Genomic DNA, 22003 nt, shown 5'->3' on the forward strand with positions numbered 1-22003 from the left:
CGGAGCAGAAAAGGAAACTTGCGCAATGAAAACCAGCACCTGTTGCTGACTTGCAACAGAACAAAATCCCATCTCGTGCTAGCTGCTTCTCCTGTGTTGGGACACCACATAACTTCTTTCCCTGGGCTGAAACAGTAACAATGAGGAGGAAGGGACTTTGTGGTGTTTAGCTTGTGGGAGACTAGGCAGAATGATTGTAAGAGAAAAAGGGAAGAAAAGAAGGAGACAAAGCTGTTGGCTAGGGAAGGGAGGAAGTGCCCAGTGAAAAAGAAACAGGGTTGGAGTGGGGTGCAGGGAGAATTCCAGTCCTGGTGTAGGGGAACATCAAATGACTCACAACAGGTAAAAAAGCAGATGGCACTTTTTAAAAATGAGAGAAAACAACCACAAGTGTCTATAGATAATGATAAGAGTGCTCTAAGATAATGAGAGCAAAACAATACTAAAGCATTTCTTCTATAATATGGCATTTTAATATAAATATACTTAATATAGTATGGCATTTTATACCTGCCTTAATAGGATGCTACTATGTTTCTCTGCAGCAGCTGTATTACAAAGGCTTGAAGTGGGGAGTGCTGCAGTGATGTACGCTCTTAAATACCCTCTTTTCTTCACTCAGCTGTTCTCATGACTAGTGACTTCTTGCAACACTTAATTTTTAACAGAATACTCAGAATGCACAATAAGAACAGGCTATGCTTACCTTTATTTTCCCTTCACAGTGAGGAAAACCATCCATAGGAGGCAATTCACACTGTTCTTGGGCCCCATTTATGAGATCTAAAGAAAGAGACCATAATTGAGTCTTGTCCTACAGTTCTGAAAGACAGCCTAATGAATCTTTTCATTTATATTTCTGAATCAACAGGCAGATTGCCTAGAGTCCCACTATGTAATATTTGTTACAGCATTTAAAACTGTGCTTTTTCTAAAAAAAAAATGTAGAAGAAAAATGGTGTATAGCTCTCAACTCCAACTTGCAGTAGAAGTGCTGAATTATAAGTGGTCTATGCAGACTAAAAAAAAATTAAGCTAACTCATACTGAAAATTGGCAAACAATTGTAAGATGTAAGCTGTTCTTAAATATGGACACTAGATTTTCAAGAGGTATCATTTTATCAAATGCACATGACCAGCAACTTGCTACCAGATATGTGACCTAATTAATAAACACTGTAGTCTGACCTAAATTTAAAACACTACATCACAACTCATGAGAAAATTTTTTTATGGCTCAAGAATTCACAAAAATTTTTGTACGTGATTCACATTATTTTTGCATATTTTGTTAAGATTTTATCATGTCAGGGTTTTAAAACATGTTAAGAGTAGAAAATGAACAAGAACCCTTCTAGCACATGAGCCTAGCAAAAGAGGCTAGGAACAGCTTTAGAGGTCATTACCACACCAATTGCAGGCTGGGACTTTCTTCTGAGAAGCTTCTAACAAACCTTCAGGCAGGAGAATTGACTGATGTGGTAGAGAGATTATTGCCACAAGCAGTAGAACTTTTTAATTTAGGTAGTCTGTCCCACAGCTATCTAAATTACACCCGCACTATTCTGGCTTTTTTCCCATGGGGAGAAATCAAGACTATTAAAGTCAACCATGCAACAACTAAGGAGCATATCACGCTATGGCATTTTTGCAGTTATAATACAGAACTTCACCCAGGATTTCAGATCTCAGTTTAAAAAGGCTACAGCATTAGGATAGTGTAGAGATATAAGATCAGTGGTTTGGAGTTAGAATATTTTGTTATAGACAACACTTTTCCTGATTTAGCTGAATATTTTCCATTCTTTTGCAAATAGCTTCTTTTAAAGATAAAACTTGAAATGTGAGACATTGCAAAATAGAGCTGATGGGAAAGTAGTATGCCAGGAAGACGACACTGATTTGGCAGTCACTGCGTCAGCAACAGTAATTTGACAAACTGAGCTTTACTGCCAACAACAACAATGCCGAAGAGTTTTTAAGATGAGTTTGAAATTTGAAATCAGTAAGCACTTTCAAAATATTCTCTCTTCCTATCCTTTTCCTGCTTTTCTATCCTCTCCTCCTATCAATTATTCCATGACAGATATTCTATCAGTTACTAAATTACAAACTCACGAGCCTGAATAGAAAGTAAAGTACAGAGCTTTTCTAAAGCACGTCAAATTGGCATCTTCGTGAAACGCAAGAGATATACTAAATGTTAGAACATCAGAGATGCAGTAGGAGGCACACTTTCTTTTAATTCACAAATGGGTCAGTGATGCAACTAAATCTTATAGATGACAAACTGTAAGTGGAAAAAAAAAAACATGAAAATCTTATGTTGGCAACTTACAACTTCTGGATAAAAATGGCATCTCAAAAAGACAAGGATCAATTTTTGACATCCTACCAAAAATAGGGTTGAAAACACTGAGTGTCTGGGCAATTATATTCAATACAAATCTTCCTATCAAATTCAGTTGCATTTGGACAAGTTACATTTGTCTTACTCAAAGTTTCTATTTTGTAGCTGCAAAAATCCATAGACCATCTGACTCTAATGAATACTTTTCAGAAAGATAAAGGACCATCTGATATTAAACTCTTGAAGACAAGGGATTATTAATGGTATTTCAACATGAATTCCAAATACCTTTTCCTCTGCAACAGCACTTTCTAAAGTATCTTCAGCTGCTATCACTTCATTGTGCCAGCACTACCATTCACTTGACCCTTGGTTAGATCACTGATATGATGTCAGTTAAAAATAGTCCTTGCCCAAAAGCAGTACTTCAAACAAGAAACAGTTTGCTGGCCGGCCCTACTGAAGAAGCAAAGCAGAAGTGGGACTGGCAGTCCCCGCAGTGACTACAACTGCTGGAGGTGCTGCTGGCATATACTGCACAGCCCACTGCGGCCACTGAAGAAAACACGTAAGACTCAACAGCAGCCTTTTGTCTGTTTGCTCTGGGCTAAACAATCCTTCTCTGCAAGATAGCTAGCCATTCCTCCTTAGACTTGATGCTTACTCCTTCAGCTACTCATCTGTCAAAACAGCAGAGTACTCAAAAGTTGCTACTCTTCCCAGCCTACTGCTTGGAAGGTAGGGTTAGCCCCACATTACAAACTGCAGAGATGGAACATGAATGATCCACAAACTTCACCGTTTAAAAAAAGAATAGTCTATCTAACACTGCTGTACGCTACTATATGATTGCTTTCCATTTCACAGAGGAATAGTCAAGAAAAACCTCTCTTCTTGTGAAGTCCCTTGAAGTACAGGGTAGCACGTAAACACTAATCGTAACTCTTTATTTTACAGCATAAGCTTTCAGTGTGCCTGGTTAATCACTTCCATCATATTGTATTTAAACAGGCATGTTGAAGCATCAAAGAATGGAAAGGAAGGAGAGGAACATCAGATATACAGAATGGACTCATTTTTGGTACACATATAACTGTAGTCTAAATATTTGTTTGCTTTTGTCATACGTAAACATTTTCTGCACAGGGAGCATGTCCTCATAGATGGGCTGTGATCTGAACAGAGATGACAATGAAGGTTATGTAGAAAGAGATTATAGTACACAAATCTCATTTGTAAACATTGCCACTGTTCTTTGTCCAGAAGGTGCTCCAGAGTTCCTGTAAAAGACTATTTACAAGAATGAAAACTGCCTTTATCTAACTGTCACATATTTTGTACCTATCACATACTTCAACAGCTCAAAACAGCCTTGGCAATACTACATGCAGATACTTTCCAAAGGAGCATGCCAGCCCTCCCAGCGCTCTCTGTTCCTGCCCCAGGCCAGCTAGCAGAAAGGATGAAAGGCACATACGTCAGCCTCGGGTTCCCAGGCTTCTGCTCTCCCCTGTGACCAGCCGCACCAAAGCCTGTCCAGAGCAGCTCCCACTCCTGCTCTTCCACTGCGATGATTTACATACACAAAGCACACTGTACTATGTGCCCCCAGGACAATCTACCCATGCAGGACACTAACATCCACAAGTATCATCTCTAATAATGTAAAAATGCTTGAAGTATTAGTGTCTCTACCAGAATTCTCCAAGAACTGCTGGCATCACTTCCCTCCTTGCCAGCAACAAACTGCACTTCACTTCCACCTAAGCTAGGATTTATTTTCCTCAAGATATAACACCTTTTCCCATCCTCCCCTACAGATTCAGATAAGGTTTAACTTACCTATCAGCTTCTCACTCCATATCCTGTTCCCTTTACCATGGATCACCCAGACACTTATATCAAGTTTCACTTAGCTTCATTCACTACTCCTCATCACACGAGGGCAATTCTACGAAGCTCAGAAACAAACTCTTCCATGAAGCGATTTATATAAAATACTGTCCAGAGCAGAACAAAATGTAGCAATAGATGCATTCTGGATGGAGTAAAAGTGAAAGAGGAGGAGGAGCAATAATATGGAAAAGCAACTCAGTTTCTGCAAATAGGAATTGATAACATAATCAGACTGGAACTGCATATATATCAAGGAAGGCTGTACAAAGCAATACAGAGTAAGCAGAAATGGACAGGTTTGGAACACACTAGTTTCCAAACATATGCATGAGAAATAAATGTAAAAGGTTGAACACATCTGTGAAAAATTTTTATGGATCAGGTCAACTATTACTTGCACTAAAGCAATACTCTGTCATCTTTGCCATAGTCAGTGCAAGTTCTAGATTGAGAAATATTCTTCGCCAACTTCTTTGCTTCTTACTGTCCAGAATCTATATGAAGAATCATATTTCAGCTTCTATAGCTACTCAGTATGCACAGAGGGTTTGCTGAAGCCTGAATAAAAGCTATTGGTCTCAGGCAAGAGAAAGGTACCTTTCCCCATCCTTGACTAAGCTAGCAGTACTAACTATATAGTTCTGGGCAGGGGAGATATTGCTGTACTATCTCTGAAGCCAAGGAAGCTGTCACCAACCAGCCTCTTTAAATATGAAGATTCATGTTAAAACGTCTAGATAGAAACTATTACGTTCTGGTTAAATTCACATTGGATAGTTCTTTCTTGAAGGGGAAGAATACATTACTAGGCCAGACATTAAAGTTACTTTTGTTGGAAAACAGTATTTGAGAACCATTTGGATTTTTTTAAAACCCTTTGTTAGGGCTTTTGTCATTTAAAATGCAAGTTGAAATCTCTTTTCCCAGCCAAAACTTAGTACTTAAAGCCAAAAAAGCTAAAAATATAGCAACTGTCAAGTCAGTACAAAGCAACATTAGCTAATACATACACACTTTTCTTTTTCTCTATGAGCACTCTGTGAGCAGAATTTCTATTCTACAGATACCTAAGTATTTTTGAAATTAGGCACAACTTTCATTTTGAATGCTATTATTAAAATATGACCACGTTATAAACATAAGTGCTCACAGAACTTGCAGATTGTCTTGTGGAAGTGGAAAATACTGACAAAAATACAAATTCCAGATTTTAAAAACCTTTTTAAATGCAGTGCTTCATTTGTGAGGTCCCAGGACATTCAATATAAAAATAACTAAAATTAAATCCTCATGTTCATAAAGCACTCATGCTTTGCAAGTGGCTTTAGCTCTTTAAAGATGTTATAGCTCTGTATAAGAGATCCTTAGAGCACAGCAGAGCAGGGGAAATTGAGGTTGTGAACCATCATCAGCTATTTCAGTGCAAAGTCTGGCACATCAGCATGAATGACTTGGCACGCAGGTTTAAGCTAAGCCGCCTGACCTTGCACTGGAGCAGATGCACATACACAGCAACAAAGGAGAACAACAAACAGATGGGCTAAAGTCACATGTCTTTGACACCGCACTCCTTAAATACCAGCCAGAGATACAGCTCCTGCAATTAAACTGAATGTCAACGGTTTTTCTGTTTGTTTGTTTTAGTGAAGCTCTATAAACCCCAAGAGAAAACTACCTAGCCCAAAGCATAACCTGTGATAGGAATTTTTTTTTCTTTTGCTTTCTTTCAAGTTACTCATTAACAAAACAGTTAAATATTAGTAAGTGCTATATGCATATTTTGCCCTTTGCTTTATGTACATCCTTCAAATGTACTTCATAACAGATTAAACATTCTGCTTCAACTCTTCCCCATCTGACAGTTACAAAGTCTAGAAATAATTCACTACAACAGATGGTAAGCTGAATAACAGTTATAGCTACACACAAGAAATGCTGTTGTATACCTATTCAATAGTGACTGCTGTTCAATAGGTATTCTGTTTGACACAGAACTTCTAAAATAGCAATATTGTTTAAAGCCACGATGCAGTGAAAATTGCACACTGTGACATGCATTAGCAGCTCACCCAGTCTGCCAAGGACCAACTCTTATTTCTTAAGAAAATGTAAGCAGGTGGCAGTTTAACATTACCTAAAAGGTTATACAATCTTGAACCTTAGGGCTAAAAAATACATTTTTAGACTAGGGCAAAAAAATATATTAGAATGCCTTGCAATGATGTACAGGGCAGACAATAGCCCAAATCAAAGTGGTTCCTATGGGTAGGTCTTACAGCATCAGGAACCTCCTTAATGTTAATAGGACAGGGTAAACATATCTGACTGATCTATTTAACAGTTTTATCATAGAATCACAGAATTGGTAAGGTTGGAAGGGACCTCTGGAGATCAGCTAGTCCAACCTGCTCGCTCAGCACAGTCACCTAGAGCATGTTAGACAGGGTTGCATCCAGGTGGGCCTTGAAGATCTCCAGAGAAGGAGACTCCACAACCTCTCACTGGGTCACTCTCACAGGGAAGAAATTCCCCCTCACGGTCAGGCAGAACTTCCTGTGCTTCAGTTTATGCCCATTGCCTCTTGTCCTGTCACACGGGACAACTGAAAAGAGTTTGGCCCCGTCCCCTTGACACCCTCCCTTCAGGTACTTGTAAACATTGATCAGATCCCCCCTCAGTCTTTTCCCCAGGCTGAAGAGGCCCAGCTCTCGCAGCCGTTCCTCATAGGGCAGGTGCTCCAGCCCTCTGATCATCTTCATAGCCCTACACTGGACTCTCTCCAGTAGCTCCATGTCTCTCTTGTCCTGGGGAGCCCAGAACTGGACACAGGACTCGAGATGAGGCCTCCCCAGGGCTGAGTAGAGGGGCAGGATCACCTCCCTCGACTGGCTGGCAACAGTCTTCCTAATGCACACCTGGAGACCATTGGCCTTCTTGGCCACAAGGGCACATTGCTGGCTCATGGTCAATCTGTCATCCACCAGCATTCCCAGGTCCTTCTCTGCAGAGCTGCTCTCCAGCAGGTCAGCCCCCAGCTTGTCCTGGTGCCTAGGGTTATTTCTCCCTAGGGGCAGGACTCTGCACTTGCCCTTGTTGAACCTCATAAGGGTCCTCTCCACCCAGCTGCCCATAGACAGCCTGTCCAGCTCTCTCTGTATGCCAGCACAGCCCTCACGTGTGTCAGCCACTCCTCCCAGCTTGGGATCATCAGCAAACTTGCTGAGCAGGCACTCTGTCCCCTCATCCAGGTCGTTGATGAAGTTGAACAAGGCTGGACCCAGGACTGAGCCCTGGAGGATGCCACTAGCCACAGGCCTCAACTGGGCTCCATGCCACTGACGACAACCCTCTGAGCTCTGCCTTTCAGACAGTTCTCAATCCACCTCACTGTCCACTCGTCTAACCTACACTTCCAGAGCTTCTCTAGGAGGATGTTATGGGAGACCGCATCAAAAGCCTTGCTTAAGTCAAGGTACACAACATCCACTGCTCTTCCCTCATCTACCCAGCCAGTCATTCCATCAGAGAAGGCTATCACATTGGTTAAGTAGGATTTCCCCTTGGTGAATCCATGCTGGCTACTCCTGATCACCTTCTCCTCCGTATGTCTGGAGAGGATATCCATAATGAGCTGTTCCATCATCTTTCCAGGGACGGAGGTGAGGCTGACTGGCCTATAGTTGCCTGGGTCCTCCTTCTTGCCCTTCTTGAAGAGTGGAGTGACACTGGCTTTCTTCCAGTCCTCAGCCATCTCTCCAGGACCTTTCAAAGATGATGGAGAGCGGCCTGGCAATAACATCTGCCAGCTCCCTCAGTACCCGTAGGTGCACCCCATCCAGGCCCATGGATTTGTGGATGTCTAGCCTGCCCAGAAGGTCTCTAATCCTTTCCTCCTCAACCAAAGGAAAGTCTTCCCTTCTCCAGACTTTGTCCCTCACATCCAGGCTCTGGGATTCTTGAGGGCTTCCCTTAGCAGTGAAGACTGAAGCAAAGGTGGCATTCAGTAATTCTGCCTTCTCTGTATCCCTTGTCATCAGGGCCCCCACCCCATTCAGTAGCGGGTCCACATTTTCCCTGGTCCTCCTCTTGCTGCTGATGTATTTGAAGAAGTCCTTCCTGTTGTCCTTAACATCCCTTGCCAGACTCAATTCCAGCAGGGCCTTAGCCTTCCTAGCTGCATCTCTACATACTCTGACTGCATTCCTGTAATTCTCCCAAGTAGACTGTCTCCTCTTCCACATTCTGTTTTTCTTCTTTCTGCCCACTTTCTTCTTCTGTCTGAATTTGGCCAAGAGCTCCTTGCTCACTCACACAGGGACTTGCTCACCCTTTGCTGGACTTCTTATTCATAGGGATGCACCGCTCTTGAGCTTGGAGAAGTGATGTGTGAACACTAGCCAGCTCTCCTGGACCCCCCTTCCTTCTTGGGCCTTAATCCATGAGATTCCTCCAAGTAGGTCTCTGAAGAGCCCAAAGTCTGCTCTCCTGAAGTCCAGGGTTGCAATCCTGCTTGTTGCCTTACTTCTTTCCTGCAGGATCCTGAACTCCACCATCTCAAGGTCACTGCAGCCAAGGCTGCTCCCAACCTTCACATCTCTAACGAGTCCCTCTCTGTTGGTAAGGATAAGGTCCAGCAGGACACCCTTCCTCGTAGGCTCCTCCACCATTTGTGACAAGAAGTTATCATTATCTGTTCTCTTACCGGCTGTAACTGTTAAAAGTACTATTTCCACTTTGTTTCTATTTCAGTTTTAGACACAACATTCTAGTTAAGACTGCTTCAGTTTCAGTAAGAGCTCCTTTCTCTTCCCCTGTTTGCAATTCCATTCCATTTCTCTTCCATTTGCAATTAAATTCACATTTTTTTCTCTCCAGTCAGTAATATTTCCTTAAAGAGAGAATTTGCAGCAAGAGTTGAAAGCAAAATCAACATATTCAGAGAAATGAGCTGAAGGTTAAAAGATTTTAAACGCAGAGCACAAAATATTTCCTACTAATGTTTTAGAAACTTCAGTAGCGAAGCATTAATATGATTTAGAGAAAATGAACTTTGCTGCTGCTAGTCCATCTTCACACCAGCTGTGTGCTGTGTTCCATTAACACTGCCGAAATCAGTGCAATGTTAGGAGAATTCAAGTTGTAGTTAAGTGGTTAATCAAAATGCAGCCCAGGGGACCACTTACAGCCCCCTTCAGCATTCCTAATGCAACTCAGCACTGCAGTGGAAAATATTTATATGCGGTCTTCTGCACAATCATCATGCCGTCTGCAACAAGACACTTGAAAACACCCAATTCTTGTCTGCTCCACCCTCTTGCCCTTACAGGAGGCCAAGAGACAGCAAACCAGGAAAAGCTGCTGCTTGGTATTACATATAGTGTGGAAAAAATACACTGGATAAAAAACAATAAATATGAGTCAAAGCAAAGCACCACCCTGAGAAAGTTTTAATCTGGGCCATCAGAATGAGCATGGTCCACATCCTGCTATATCCAGTACACAGTGATGTTCTGCTAGGACAATTAGTTTGTCTTTTAAGGTTTGAGAGAAGATGGCATATATTATTTTTACTGAATAAAAATCAGCTACAGTACTCCTAGGACAGGAGAACAGCTCTGGAAATCCTACATAATCTGCAATAGTTTCACCTTTTATCAAGTTTGTCTCTACTGAAAGAGTGAGGCAAACTATAGCTGAAGACTCTTTAAAGAATCTGTTATAGATATAACAAATTTCATGGGAAAGAGAGCCACAGAAACAAATCAACTGACTGTGAAGTTACTGAGTCTTCCTTTCCACCTAAAAGGTTTTAGTGTGTCAGCTTTAACCTCTGCAGGAAATAGTACATGGAAATATCACCAAGACAAAAGGTCCTTCTTACCATATTATTATATATATTCACTGTGAGAGTGACAGAGCCCTGGACCAGGTTGCCCAGAGAGGTTGTGGAGTCTCCTTCTCTGGAGATCTTCAAGGCCTGCCTGGATGCAACCCTGTCTAACACGCTCTAGGTGACCCTGCTGAGCGAGGAGGTTGGACTAGCTGATCTCCAGAGGTCCCTTCCAACCTTACTGATTCTATGATTCTATATGATAAGAAAATAAATGCCTGTTTGCTGCATTGCCAAAGCCGATTTGTCAATCTGCCTTGCTACACATCCACAGAGGATGCCAAACACCAGATAGGAATCCAAGCCATCATCTCTTGGATGACAACTATCAAAGTCTCCATTGTAATGAATAACTTTTAAATCATGTGGGGTGGGACTTGTTGTTTTTGGTTTGGGGTTTTTTTAGATGAAGTCTATTCATTGTAGTTTAGATCTACTGGAAGGAAACAACACAAAAGCAATTTCAAAAAAAGCAAGCATTATTAAACATGTTGAAACCAAAAATTATTACAGCTCAACATCCAATACAGCAAAACAAGCTAATGTATAATGTAGAAAAGCTATTTGTGCTTTGAATAGACACGCTCAAAATATTTACCCTTTCTAAGTAGTACTACATACAGCATCCTGATATTTAACTGTTCTTAGTCTTTGAAAAAAAAGAAGTTCAAGTATCAAGTACATATAGGCTGGGAGAAAGCAGAGGGAGAAAAAATCACCCAACATGAACCTTCCTTTGCTCACTTTTTGAGGATCAAAGATATGCAATTAAAATCTTCCCACGACACTTTTTAAGGTAAAAGAACATTTTGTAAACAACCAGTCCGACATAGTTTTCAGTGCAACTTTACTATCTAAGAATATTAGTTATGTTTATCAAAAATTTAGTTTTTTATTCACAAAGCATAGATGTACAATGATTACAATGGCTTCCGAGTATCTTGGGTCTTGCTTTAAATCAACATTTTTATTAAGAAATATTGTTTGGCAACATGCATATTCATAATTTTAACAACATTTAAAACATCCTCAGAGATACCAATTTTGATAGGAACCCAAAGCATAAGCAAGACTTAGGAGTACAGCTATTCTCCTGTTTACCAGCTTGGCCTAGCTACACTGCTCTGCTCCCTTTTTAAGGGCTGCAAAGATCATCTGCAGGGCACAGGCCTATGGGTCAGAGCAGTCAGTATTTTTTTGACTCAGTGGCATAGAAAAGGGCAGGGCAACAGACAAGGCGATGTGAACGGCAAGATGTATTCAGAGCACAAGAAGTTTGGAATAATAAAGGCCTGAGACGTGGGTAAAGAGATCAGATCACCACTATGTGATAAATGCTTTGAGAAGCTGTAAGAGTGGTAAACAGTCGATTCACTGAAAACAAAATTAAACATGATGATTTCAAGCGACATTTTAAAGAACACATTTACTTAAGCTGAGGCTATCATTGGATCACCTCTATGTATCAAATTGTAAGAGCTACTGAACAGGCAAAGAAATGTTTACATGATAATTACGGTTGCACTACTGATTAATAAGTGTTTTCTTTGGGCAGAGGGGGAAAGGATATTTTTACATCACAACTAGTAATATAAAGACAATAAATAAATGTTTTATTTTGTGTAATAACACAAAAATTGCATATGCAATCTGAATATCTGCACAGAGTAGATTCTTACTGACCAAGTAATTAGGATTAGAGAGAAAATATCTGCCTAATTTCACCTTTCTAATGTGAAATCTCTTAAAGTATGAAGCATATACTAAAGCAGTAGATGTAGAAAGATGTAAAAATACTTAAAAAAAAGTGCAAGATGGACCATTCCCCTTTGGTAGAGAATGTTTTCTTCAATGTGTTCAAGCTGCCATAACAGAAAGATTTTCTTTGAGCTTGCAAAAGACCAATGGACTTATAATTGCTATTGATATAGGTTAGCCTTTCAATTTTGTTTTCAAAGACATTTCAATCTTAACAACTGAAAACCCACATGATGCCATGGAAAAGAGCGCACACACAGAGAAAATACAGATTAAACAGCCCATAAGTGTTTTAAACATTGCCATACTCACCTGCTACATTAAGCTTTTCAACTGCTCCTAGGCTGGGAGCAGGAGTGGTAGTATTGTTGGTAGAGTTTGCTCCTGTTCCATTAAGTACAAGATTTTCCACCTTTGACTCTAGCTTCCCAATGCGCTGCAAGATATTATCCAGTAAGACAGCAAGTGTTTTCTTCAGATCTACAAATCAAAAGTTAAATTGCTTAACAGTGTAATGTACATTGTTAGAGAGAATTACAAAATAGATGCAAGAACAAAACTGGAATACATACAAATGCTCAGTGCAAATCTTGGTCAGTAACTGTTGTTTGCACAAACATTCCCTACATTGTTCAACCTCACAAACAGGCTCCCCTGGACATCGGACTGGTCCTCATATGTATTTTATAACACACATATACAGCAACTTTTATGCATCTTACATTCACGTTGAAGTAAAAGATGTGTGTTTTGTAATTGCTCAAGTAATCATAAGACTAGGAGTTTTGGGGCTATATTATAACAAAACTGGAAGAGCTTTTATCCTGATTTAAGCACAAAATATACAAGACAAAAATTCCTTCTTCGTGAAACCGTCCAAACTACAAGAATCAACTGGATCTATCAAATCAAGCGCGCGCGCGTGTGTGCGTACTCTAAGAACTTATCATTTAGAAGCAAGGCAGGCATTAGACTCATCTGGCATGCAAATCCTTGCCATACTACTCAAATACTCCCATAGTGAAACCTAAATCCATATTCAAGTAGTACTATCAGAGAAAGAGATGCTCAGTCATCTGGAAATAAAAATCCCATTCCCCAAAGGCAAGATGGCTCTCAGTCAGATCAAAAACCTCCTCCTGCATCTCCCTCTCCACAATCAGGTCTGTGCTGGCACAGAACCTGTAGGTTTCCACCTTTTCTATTGTATATCCAAAGCGTCATAAATCACCTGTTTTTCTTCACTCTGTTGGTGATTGCATCTACCTATCCATTTGATCAGACACCATACTTCCTTTGCACAGAAAGCAATGAATAGTCATAGGAGTTTGCATATCGAGTGACAGCTCAAGAAGACTAAATTGCCTGATATTTTTTATTCTGTTGTTCAATTTTTTTAGGGCAATGAAGACAATTGGGTGAGCTAAAACATACACACACAACAAAACAAAATAATTTCTCCCCTCAAAAAAACCCCATAAAACCCACACTCACACTGTAGGCTAGAGGGGAAAAAATATAGACCATTATCAGACTAAACCGAAAAATTAAAGTGGGATCAAGCAAAGCAAGATGAAAGAAAATATTGTTCTTTGTTCATTTGTGCTTATCTCAAGATAGAAGTCTTTGGTATGTTGCATTCACACTATTTTTATATTTAATTACATAAAATAGTGATGCATTTATAATATATTTGCTGCTTTTCACAACTCTAGAACCAAGTAAGTTTTCTGATTTGTAATAGAAAATTCATCTGCCCAAACATCAGTTGTAGTTTTGCCATGTGCTTTTTGCATCCCTAGCTTTTTTTTTTTTTTTTTTTTTGAGTGCCCCGATTCTTGTGCAAATGAGAGAATAAATAAGAAAAGGATATTACATTTAGAAATCTTATGCTCTTTTTCTCCAAAGAAAAAGGAGAGCTATTTATTCAAAGGAGGCATAAAGTAGATACTTCTCTTTTTAACTGTTTTTCTTTGCCCTCTAAAGATCAGAAGATGAAATCTTTAGCGCTGATGATGTGTTCTGCTTTAATATATTTTAAATACAGGTATAGTGCCATGGAGTGAAAGATAAAAGAAGTATTTATCAAAACAAAATGATTCACAAATGGGATCCAGAAGTCAAAGGCAAAAGTGGAACAGGAGCTTAATAACAGATACAAAAAGCAATGAAGAAGGAGGAAAATTTGGGGGAAAAAAGGCATAGAATAAAATAGAAATGAAATAGGAATAAAAGACTCAGGATACATTAGGGCATATGTAGACTATCAGGAGAAAACAGCTAAATATTGTAGTCTTGTAATATTAAGATGTCTCTTTATATCAGTGTTTTACCAAAATGAAAAAGCACTTGGAAGCTAATTTGGGAAGGGGAGAGTGGGGACAGGGAATAACAGTAATTTTTGCAAAACAACTGTTTATTTCTATAAAAAAATCTAATAGCCACCGGGTGTATTTTGACTACAGCTTTTAAAACGAAAGTATTTGATCCACCTACATGACAGAACAATATATGTTGGACAGAACATAAAAATCAATACCTGTAAGTGAAAAAGCGAACAAGCTATGTAATCAAGATTATGAATAACAAACTCTTCTGAGTGGGTAAAAGGCAGACAAATCAAGGAAACTTAATACTTATTCTTGAACACAGAAATCATGATCGTTTGTGTGTTAACAGTAAAAAAGGCTTAGTAGCATGGGCAATTTTCATAGCACAACCAGCCAACTTCTACTAGCCACTGTCATTAATATCAGTCATTAACGAGTTTATTGCTGAACAGATAATCCCATAGCTTGCTACCAAGAAACCCTTTGGAGTGCCAGACTGGACAGACTAACTGATGGCTTACTCAGTTCTATATAGTATTATTTCACATGGCAGTATTTGCTCATCCTAAAGCCTGCCCCACTACTGTTTTAAATTTTTACATTATCAGTATTTTGCATCCTTCAAAACTTCTTAATTTGAGAATTCCTGTCCAAACTCGTCTTTAAACAAAAAGGCTACGCACCTTGAAAAAATCCCATACAGAAAAGCAGTCAGCCTTAACTTGACAGAACTGTTACAAAGTTATTTCATCCACCTGCAAAAGTCAGTTTAACATGTCCTGGGGAACTTGACCATCGTTTGGCAGCGAATCAACTTACTCCATAGCCAGCTGGAACAGGAAACGATGGTCATGAGCAAACTACAGGGGAAACTTAGCTAAGGATATCCTGTGATCTTGAACCTAGTGAGGGCACAGATTAATGCAGTTCCCCTTCAATTTCTGAAGGCAAGTATCTTTTTTTTTTAATTCAACTTAACTTCAAGCACCCTTAAAAGATACTTTTTTTTTAAGCCTAGGGCACACTCCAAGTTTGTGCTCTTTCATAATATAATGAAATACCATATAATACACATACAGTACCAGCACAGTTCAATGTGTAGCCACAGACTAGCAGAAATTACAGAATAAGCACTGCTTGTTAGTTAAGCAACAAAGCAATATAATAGCTAGTGATACTATGGACAATAGTGTCAGCCTTATAGACAAGCATTTTCATATGAACACCAAAATTTATTAGGAAGAGAGAAAAAAGGAGCAACAGAAACAAGATGACATCCCAAAATGTCTTGTTAAAAAGAGGTTCTTCTAACCCATGGGCCAAAAGAGAAACCCATATAATCTGTTGCACCCTAAACTTCATTCTTTGTCTAAGCCTATAAAAGACATTAATCCAATTTATTTAGAGTAAATAATCAAAACTATAAGATGAAACAACTCTATTTTGCCATTAATTTTCCAAATAGTCTAAAAGTGAGTAGGTAAACAGGAAAGAGAGCAAGCAGAAAAAAAAAGTCAAACAAACAAGGAGGATGATAGGATCTTGCCAATTTAAAAGGAGCTATATCTCATTTGAAATTGCACCATATTTTTATTGTAGAAATATTTTCTGGTAATATGCTCTGTTCATTTTTCAACTCTTTCACACATGCACATCCCCCTAATTCTTATGTTGAATGAAATGAAAGTGAGGAAGAATCAAAATTTACTATGCAGAAATAAATATCAAACAAAACATACTAATAAACTTGTAAAAGAAAATTCTCTACTTTGAGATAAATATGGTTTATTTAAAGTTAAACTTAAGCCTGGGCCAGATGCATAATCTTAATATTAGGTAAGCTGACTGAACAAAAAAGTGAAACAGGAAAGAGCAAAAAACGTGAACATAGTAAGTCTCCGCTTTACCAGCGCAGCAAGTTGTTTATTCCACAAACACTTCTCAGAACACTGACAAAACTTTGGCTCTTTTTAGAATTTCAAAGTCCTAGCTCTAACTTTCAGAAAATATCTTTTTTTTTTCCCCTGTTGATTGTTATGGTTCATTTTTGAAAATAACTTCCATTAAGCTATAAATAGGTATTTTTAAATAAAAGCAAGTTAGTTAGTCATAATATGAAGATACTGAAAAACCTCCAAATTTCACTCTACTTCCCCCAAAAGACATTTAAATCAAGTTCTAAAAAATAACTAATGGCATAACAGATAAAACTACTAGACAGATGTTATAAACATCAGCAGCCAACTTAATACTGGATTCAAGGCAAGATGACTGTTCTCATGAAGGCAAGTTCTAAAGAACATAGTCCAGCTCTGGCTCTCGACTAAACAGCATTTGGAATATATCAATTTTTCACATTTGCGCACTTCTGCGAGTTCGAAGTATATTCTTTGGCTTTTTGATAGCAAAAAAAAAGGAATACAAACACTCGTAGCAAATCCGTACCAGTCATTACTCATAACTGTATTAACTGCAGGAGTAAATTCACCCTACCCTATCTGCAAGATCAGGGAGGCTATACAGTCCTAATTTCTGAAGGAGGGGTGAAAGCTATTTCAGCTATGTACACTGCCCTTCCTCACAAATAATCAACTACACCAATAATACCATGAGATACTTTTTCATCTATCCAAGCTCTTAAGCATATAAACATATCAAGCACTGTTTCTAAATACATTCTGCTCACTTAAGCCAGCTGTAGGATATAGATACCTGCTGTCCCAAACCCTTCGGTCAGCAGCCCAGAAAGATCCCTGAACAAGGCATTTAGCATGCTAGACAGTTCCATAAGTTTAGTGGAGTTCTTGGTAGGGTATGCTCCCATTTGGATCTTCATGTTCAACTAACTTGGTGTCATTTACATATTCCTATTTATAGTTTGATGGAAATTATTTTCAAAAACTAGCTATAACAATTGTTAGAAAAAAAAGATATTTTCTGAAAGTTAAAATAGGACTTTGAAATTCCAAAAAGATTTAAAGTTATTCTTGCTCTGAAAAATGAACTAGAACTGAATTGTAACACGGAGAATAAAATAAAATTTGTATTAGCCATTAATGTTGAAATGATTCAGCATAATACCATTCAGTGTTTCCTCCTTCGCAGTGGAAGGAAGCTAAACCACAGATGACAAAGTGACAGGTACAATCCTCTTACTCCCTTTGTGGGTGGGCAATGAAGTAGTGCTTCCTTCAATACAGTTAGTTGACCAGACTACTTTATAAACTGTTTATAGCAATCACAAATTTAAAAGCATCTTCTCTCTCCCTCTGCCAATTGTATACCACAGTATCAAAGTTAAGATTTAGTACGAAAATCAACAGATTGCAGAAAATTCATGACACTGGCAAAAGGTTTTGATTTCCTTGCAAGCCGCCCCCTCTTTGCAAAGTCAATCATTTAACAGCAGAGTATAGAGAACCTTTCCCATACAGCCCATGGTAATGTGTTTAATGGGGTTTGTACACAAAAGCTCATTTAAAAGCTTCTGACAATACTGATATATATCATAACAGAACTATATTTTTTTCTGCTGTTTCTACCCTCTTTAGGGCAAATCGCAGTTTGGGTACCTCCTCATTTATAATGACATGATTCATGTCTTTCTGAAATTAATGTCTATTTCTTCCATGTACGTTTAAAAGTTCTAGTAGTCTCCTTATATAACCAAAGATTTTCCAGTTATTTTCCTCAACTCTTCATTGTCTACAGCACCATATCAGCCATTTATTCCAATTCAATAGATGTTATGTTAGATTATTTTTGTGAAAACACTCCCTAAAGAGAACACATTGAAGAAACAAAGAACTCGTCTCAGGTTGGAAGAAAAGAGGACCAAAACTGTCAATCTGGTTAATGACAAGCATACAGTTACTTTAAGCTGAAATCTAAAAATTCCCAAGTGCTGCATTCAAGTCACAGAGACAGTTACTTTCATAGTGGAAATCCTTAAACCGCTGGTAATTCGTGTGCCAATTACTTTATTATCCTTAGGGAAGGTACACTGGGTTCTGCTAGCTGGGTAGAAGTGCTCTAGGAAAGCCAATTAACCTGGATTAGTAAATGTTACTTTAAAAAGAGAAATCAGCATAGTTCTGAAGGAAGAGAATTGTTTACCATATAACACATTTCAAGTGTTACCACACTTAGTCAACCAAGAACTAATCTGATTATGCTTTACCCTCTTATTTCTCCTCCTTTTCCCAGGGCGTAACACCGACACTATGGTGACAGAGGTTGTGAACAAGAGACTGGAACTTGAAAATACAGTCATTTGAGCAGCAATTAACTATACTTTCTATATAACATTTGTACCATTTAGAAAAACCCACAATCAAATTATTACATAATCTAGAACAGGCACTTACCATATGCTGTCACTGTCCCAACATAAGGCCCATCCACAATATTTCTATTTTCTTCAGCTAATGCTTTGATATATCTTTTGCTGAGATCCAAAATCTGTTCACGCAGGACTGAACTGCTTTCATGTTGTGTTTGCTGCTGAATAGTAAAATGTAGAAGCATCATTCCCCAAATGAAACCAAAAGTCACCAAAAAAAAGCCAAGTTTCTGAGAAGACAGTTTCCATGGAGAGAATGCCATGATTTCCAACAGCTTCACAGAATTACACCAAAGGTTTCTAAAGCATGAAGCCAAAAAGCAAGCTCATGGTGAAGGTATAGAAAGGTGAGAACAGGACTCAGTCTTCTTCTGACTCCTTAGTCAGCATATAACCGTATTTCAATTCCATCCTGTTAAAAGAGGAAAGAAAAGGAGTAAAGTTACCACAAAATATTAAAAAGTTTTACCAGCTGTATTAGGCCTTTATTATAACTGCTATAAAATCAGAGAAAACAATGTGGTTTCTTTGTAAACGTTTAATTTGTATGTATCAATATTACAGTGTACTAGTCAAAGCAGCAACAAGTTGTGAGAAGCACTGGAAAGAGAACAAGGAGTGATGCGTCTGAGCAGGGGCAGAGCACCTTGCGGCATACAGCTCCAACTCAGGGCTTGAAGTAGAGTTTCCAACCTGAATTTCAAGATAAAGCTGCTTTAATGTATTTTTGTGTGCGTGTGTGTGTGTGCACAAAAACTCTGTGATGTTGCCAATGTAGCAATTTAAGACAATTCTCAACATACTTCAGTTCTCAGAATACAAGTAATTTTAGCTGGCGATGACACTGCTAGGAGTTCCTGGCAAGAGCTATGGCATATGGCTAGATAGGTGATCAGGAAATCAGATTCTCTCAGGGGTAAAGAGGGAAAAAAGAAGTCTACATCATTTAAGCCAATACACTCTCCTGGTTTACACTGAAAGCACTTAGAAGGCTGAAATAATCTCCTCTTGCTCCTGTGCGGCCTCTGCCATGCACCATTACTCCTTCCTCATAAAACAGTTCAGAGAGCCTGCACTTTACACCTACATTCAAAACACATACTTCTAGTTGCCACATTATTGTCTTTTATATCTATTGTAGATCTTTTCCCATGTTAGGAAAAAAATAAGTTCGAATCTAAGCGCCTTCAAGGCAAATGACTTATCTTTTCAATATAATCCCTATGCCCTCCTCCCCCCCCCCAAAAAAAAAAAAGAAAACGAGTATGAACTATGCAAAGGCAGGAAGAGCTATATGATGAGAGTTAAAAGCAGAGTCCGTAGCATAAAACCCTGCAACAGAATAAAGGTAATTTAAAAGGTAATTAAGTGTAACCTATCATATTAAAACACAGATTTGGTAAAATGTTATCCTTTTAACTCCATAATGCTCCCAGACAGGATTAGAGGACATAATGTTCTTTTCCATACTGCACTGGCACAGATAACGCAGATGTTATTTTGTTTTAATAGGATAATTACACAGATGCCTGCTGGCACAGCTCGATGTTTGCTAGAAGTCGCTTCAAAACTTCCACTTTCAGTTGAACTAACAGTCCTGCAGAGGGACATAAATAGCTTTGGACTACTTAGCTTCCAGCGTCTTGTGCATACATTTAGCATTATTTGATTGTGATAGTCAATGTACATTAAGTAGTAAACTAAAAAAGAAAATAACTGCAGCGTGCATCTGTGTTGATGAAAAGAACAGTTAGCTTGGCTTCATAGCCATTTTGTGTTTAGGGAAGAATAGCACAGAGGGAGTTGGTGAGAAAGATTTCAAAGCCACTAAGTTAACTTCTCCCATACTTAAAATGTCTGGACAGAGAAAATGAACAACCCCTTTTAATAGCATTCTCCATAAACTTAAGTCAGTTTTCCAAGAAATGGCAAGGCAGATTTCACTTCCTTATAGTTTTTTCACAAACTATACTCTTGAGACTCTCTTGAGCTGACTAAAAAGTAGAGTGTTATTTCATTAAAAATGGAATGCTTCACTATTCTCTAGCAGTATCTGATGTGAAAAATAAACAATTCAGTAACATAAAACAACACAGCAATTTGAAGAAAGAAATCTGAGATACTCAAGACTAACTTCCTGAGTGACTTAATTTTATGCAAGAATTGACAATTTCCTCTACAGTGATAATATCTGTGCTTGTAACGGTCAATTTTTCTTCCTCAATTACCAGCTGTACATCAGCGGGAAAGCACTTAACAAGAAAGTAAACCTATTACCATCATGTTTTGCCAGACAAGTGCTAACAATTCTTTATGAACACTTGTTTACAGAAAACCCATGAGAAATAAAAAAGAAAAAAGTATTTTGCAAGGCTTTTTAAAAGCTTTAGAGAAGAAACAAGAATGATTACAGAAGTCATTTTTACGCAGCGTATTTCTACCCTATTAGAACAATTTACTTGAACTGTTGACTTTCCTATTCTGTTTAGTGATAAATAAACAAGTAAAAGCCTTAATTCAACTCAAAATTTGTAAGAAGATGAATAAAAAATATTAATGTTTATCTATAAGAAAGGATTAAAATACACTGACAGACGGAAGAATAGCCCCACTATTTCAAGTGACAAAAACAAAGTAAGCGTCCATTTTACTCCATGATGGACTTCACAGTGCTGCTGACTGTAGAGGAATTCTTCCACGTATATTCCCAAAGTTAAGGTGGCAGGCTACTTCCCCAAACAATCATGTTTGAAGAAGACAGAAAACTTACTTGTACATACCTCTGTAAAGAATGACGGACATTTCTAAGTTTTTTTTTTTTTTTTTTTTTTTTTTTTTAAAAAGAGTCTCATTCTAAAAGAACTCTTGAAATAATTCCAGCACCCCTCTGGAAACTGGATTTGTCATAGTTGTGAAGTTGTTTATGAAACTAGTAGCAAGATAGTTCTGCTTGATTTACTGAGACCAGTTTATGAACCTAAACCAAAAGTCAAGTACGAGAAAAGGTTCAAGTGAAAAGATGCACAAGGCAAGAAAACCTTTAGTAAAGAAAAGCTTTGTTATCAGCTTTGTTATGTTCTTCCCCAAATTCAACTCTAACCAAAACTCCACAACTTAACATACTCCAGCTGAGAACTGTTTTTCATGTTTCCACAAACACCTTTTCTTTTTGATAAATGTATCAATTCAAAACAGAACTGCCAATTTCCTTAACAAAATGTGCAACTTTTTTTATTAGGAGGGCTAACTTTACATCCATTTTACACAGGTATAAGAATTTTAATAGTCCTTATATTTTTAGTATTTCAAACAATTTCATTAACACAGGAGTTTCTGTTATAATTGTAACAAAATGCTGCCCAACAGCTGGACAATTCATCAGTTGTACTGTATGACATTACCATGCCTGTATCATCACTACAAAAAACTTAACACT

The 22003-nt window shown here is 38.3% G+C and overlaps 1 protein-coding gene across 1 annotated transcript in view; it reads right to left on the reverse strand.

The window, feature by feature from the left end:
- The window catches only part of MGAT5 (alpha-1,6-mannosylglycoprotein 6-beta-N-acetylglucosaminyltransferase), a 132214-nt gene that overhangs the window by 63948 nt on the left and 46263 nt on the right, over positions 1 to 22003 (reverse strand). Inside the window, exons 2-4 of the mRNA XM_062579271.1 lie at positions 18593 to 18979; positions 12208 to 12375; positions 707 to 783 (exon numbers count right to left, since the gene is read on the reverse strand). Coding sequence (XP_062435255.1) covers positions 707 to 783; positions 12208 to 12375; positions 18593 to 18830 — 483 coding nt within the window. The 5' untranslated portion in view covers positions 18831 to 18979. The remainder of the gene's footprint in view (positions 1 to 706; positions 784 to 12207; positions 12376 to 18592; positions 18980 to 22003) is intronic.

The sequence above is a fragment of the Rhea pennata genome, chromosome 6 (assembly GCF_028389875.1).
Source record: "Rhea pennata isolate bPtePen1 chromosome 6, bPtePen1.pri, whole genome shotgun sequence".
NCBI classification, from domain to species: domain Eukaryota; kingdom Metazoa; phylum Chordata; class Aves; order Rheiformes; family Rheidae; genus Rhea; species Rhea pennata.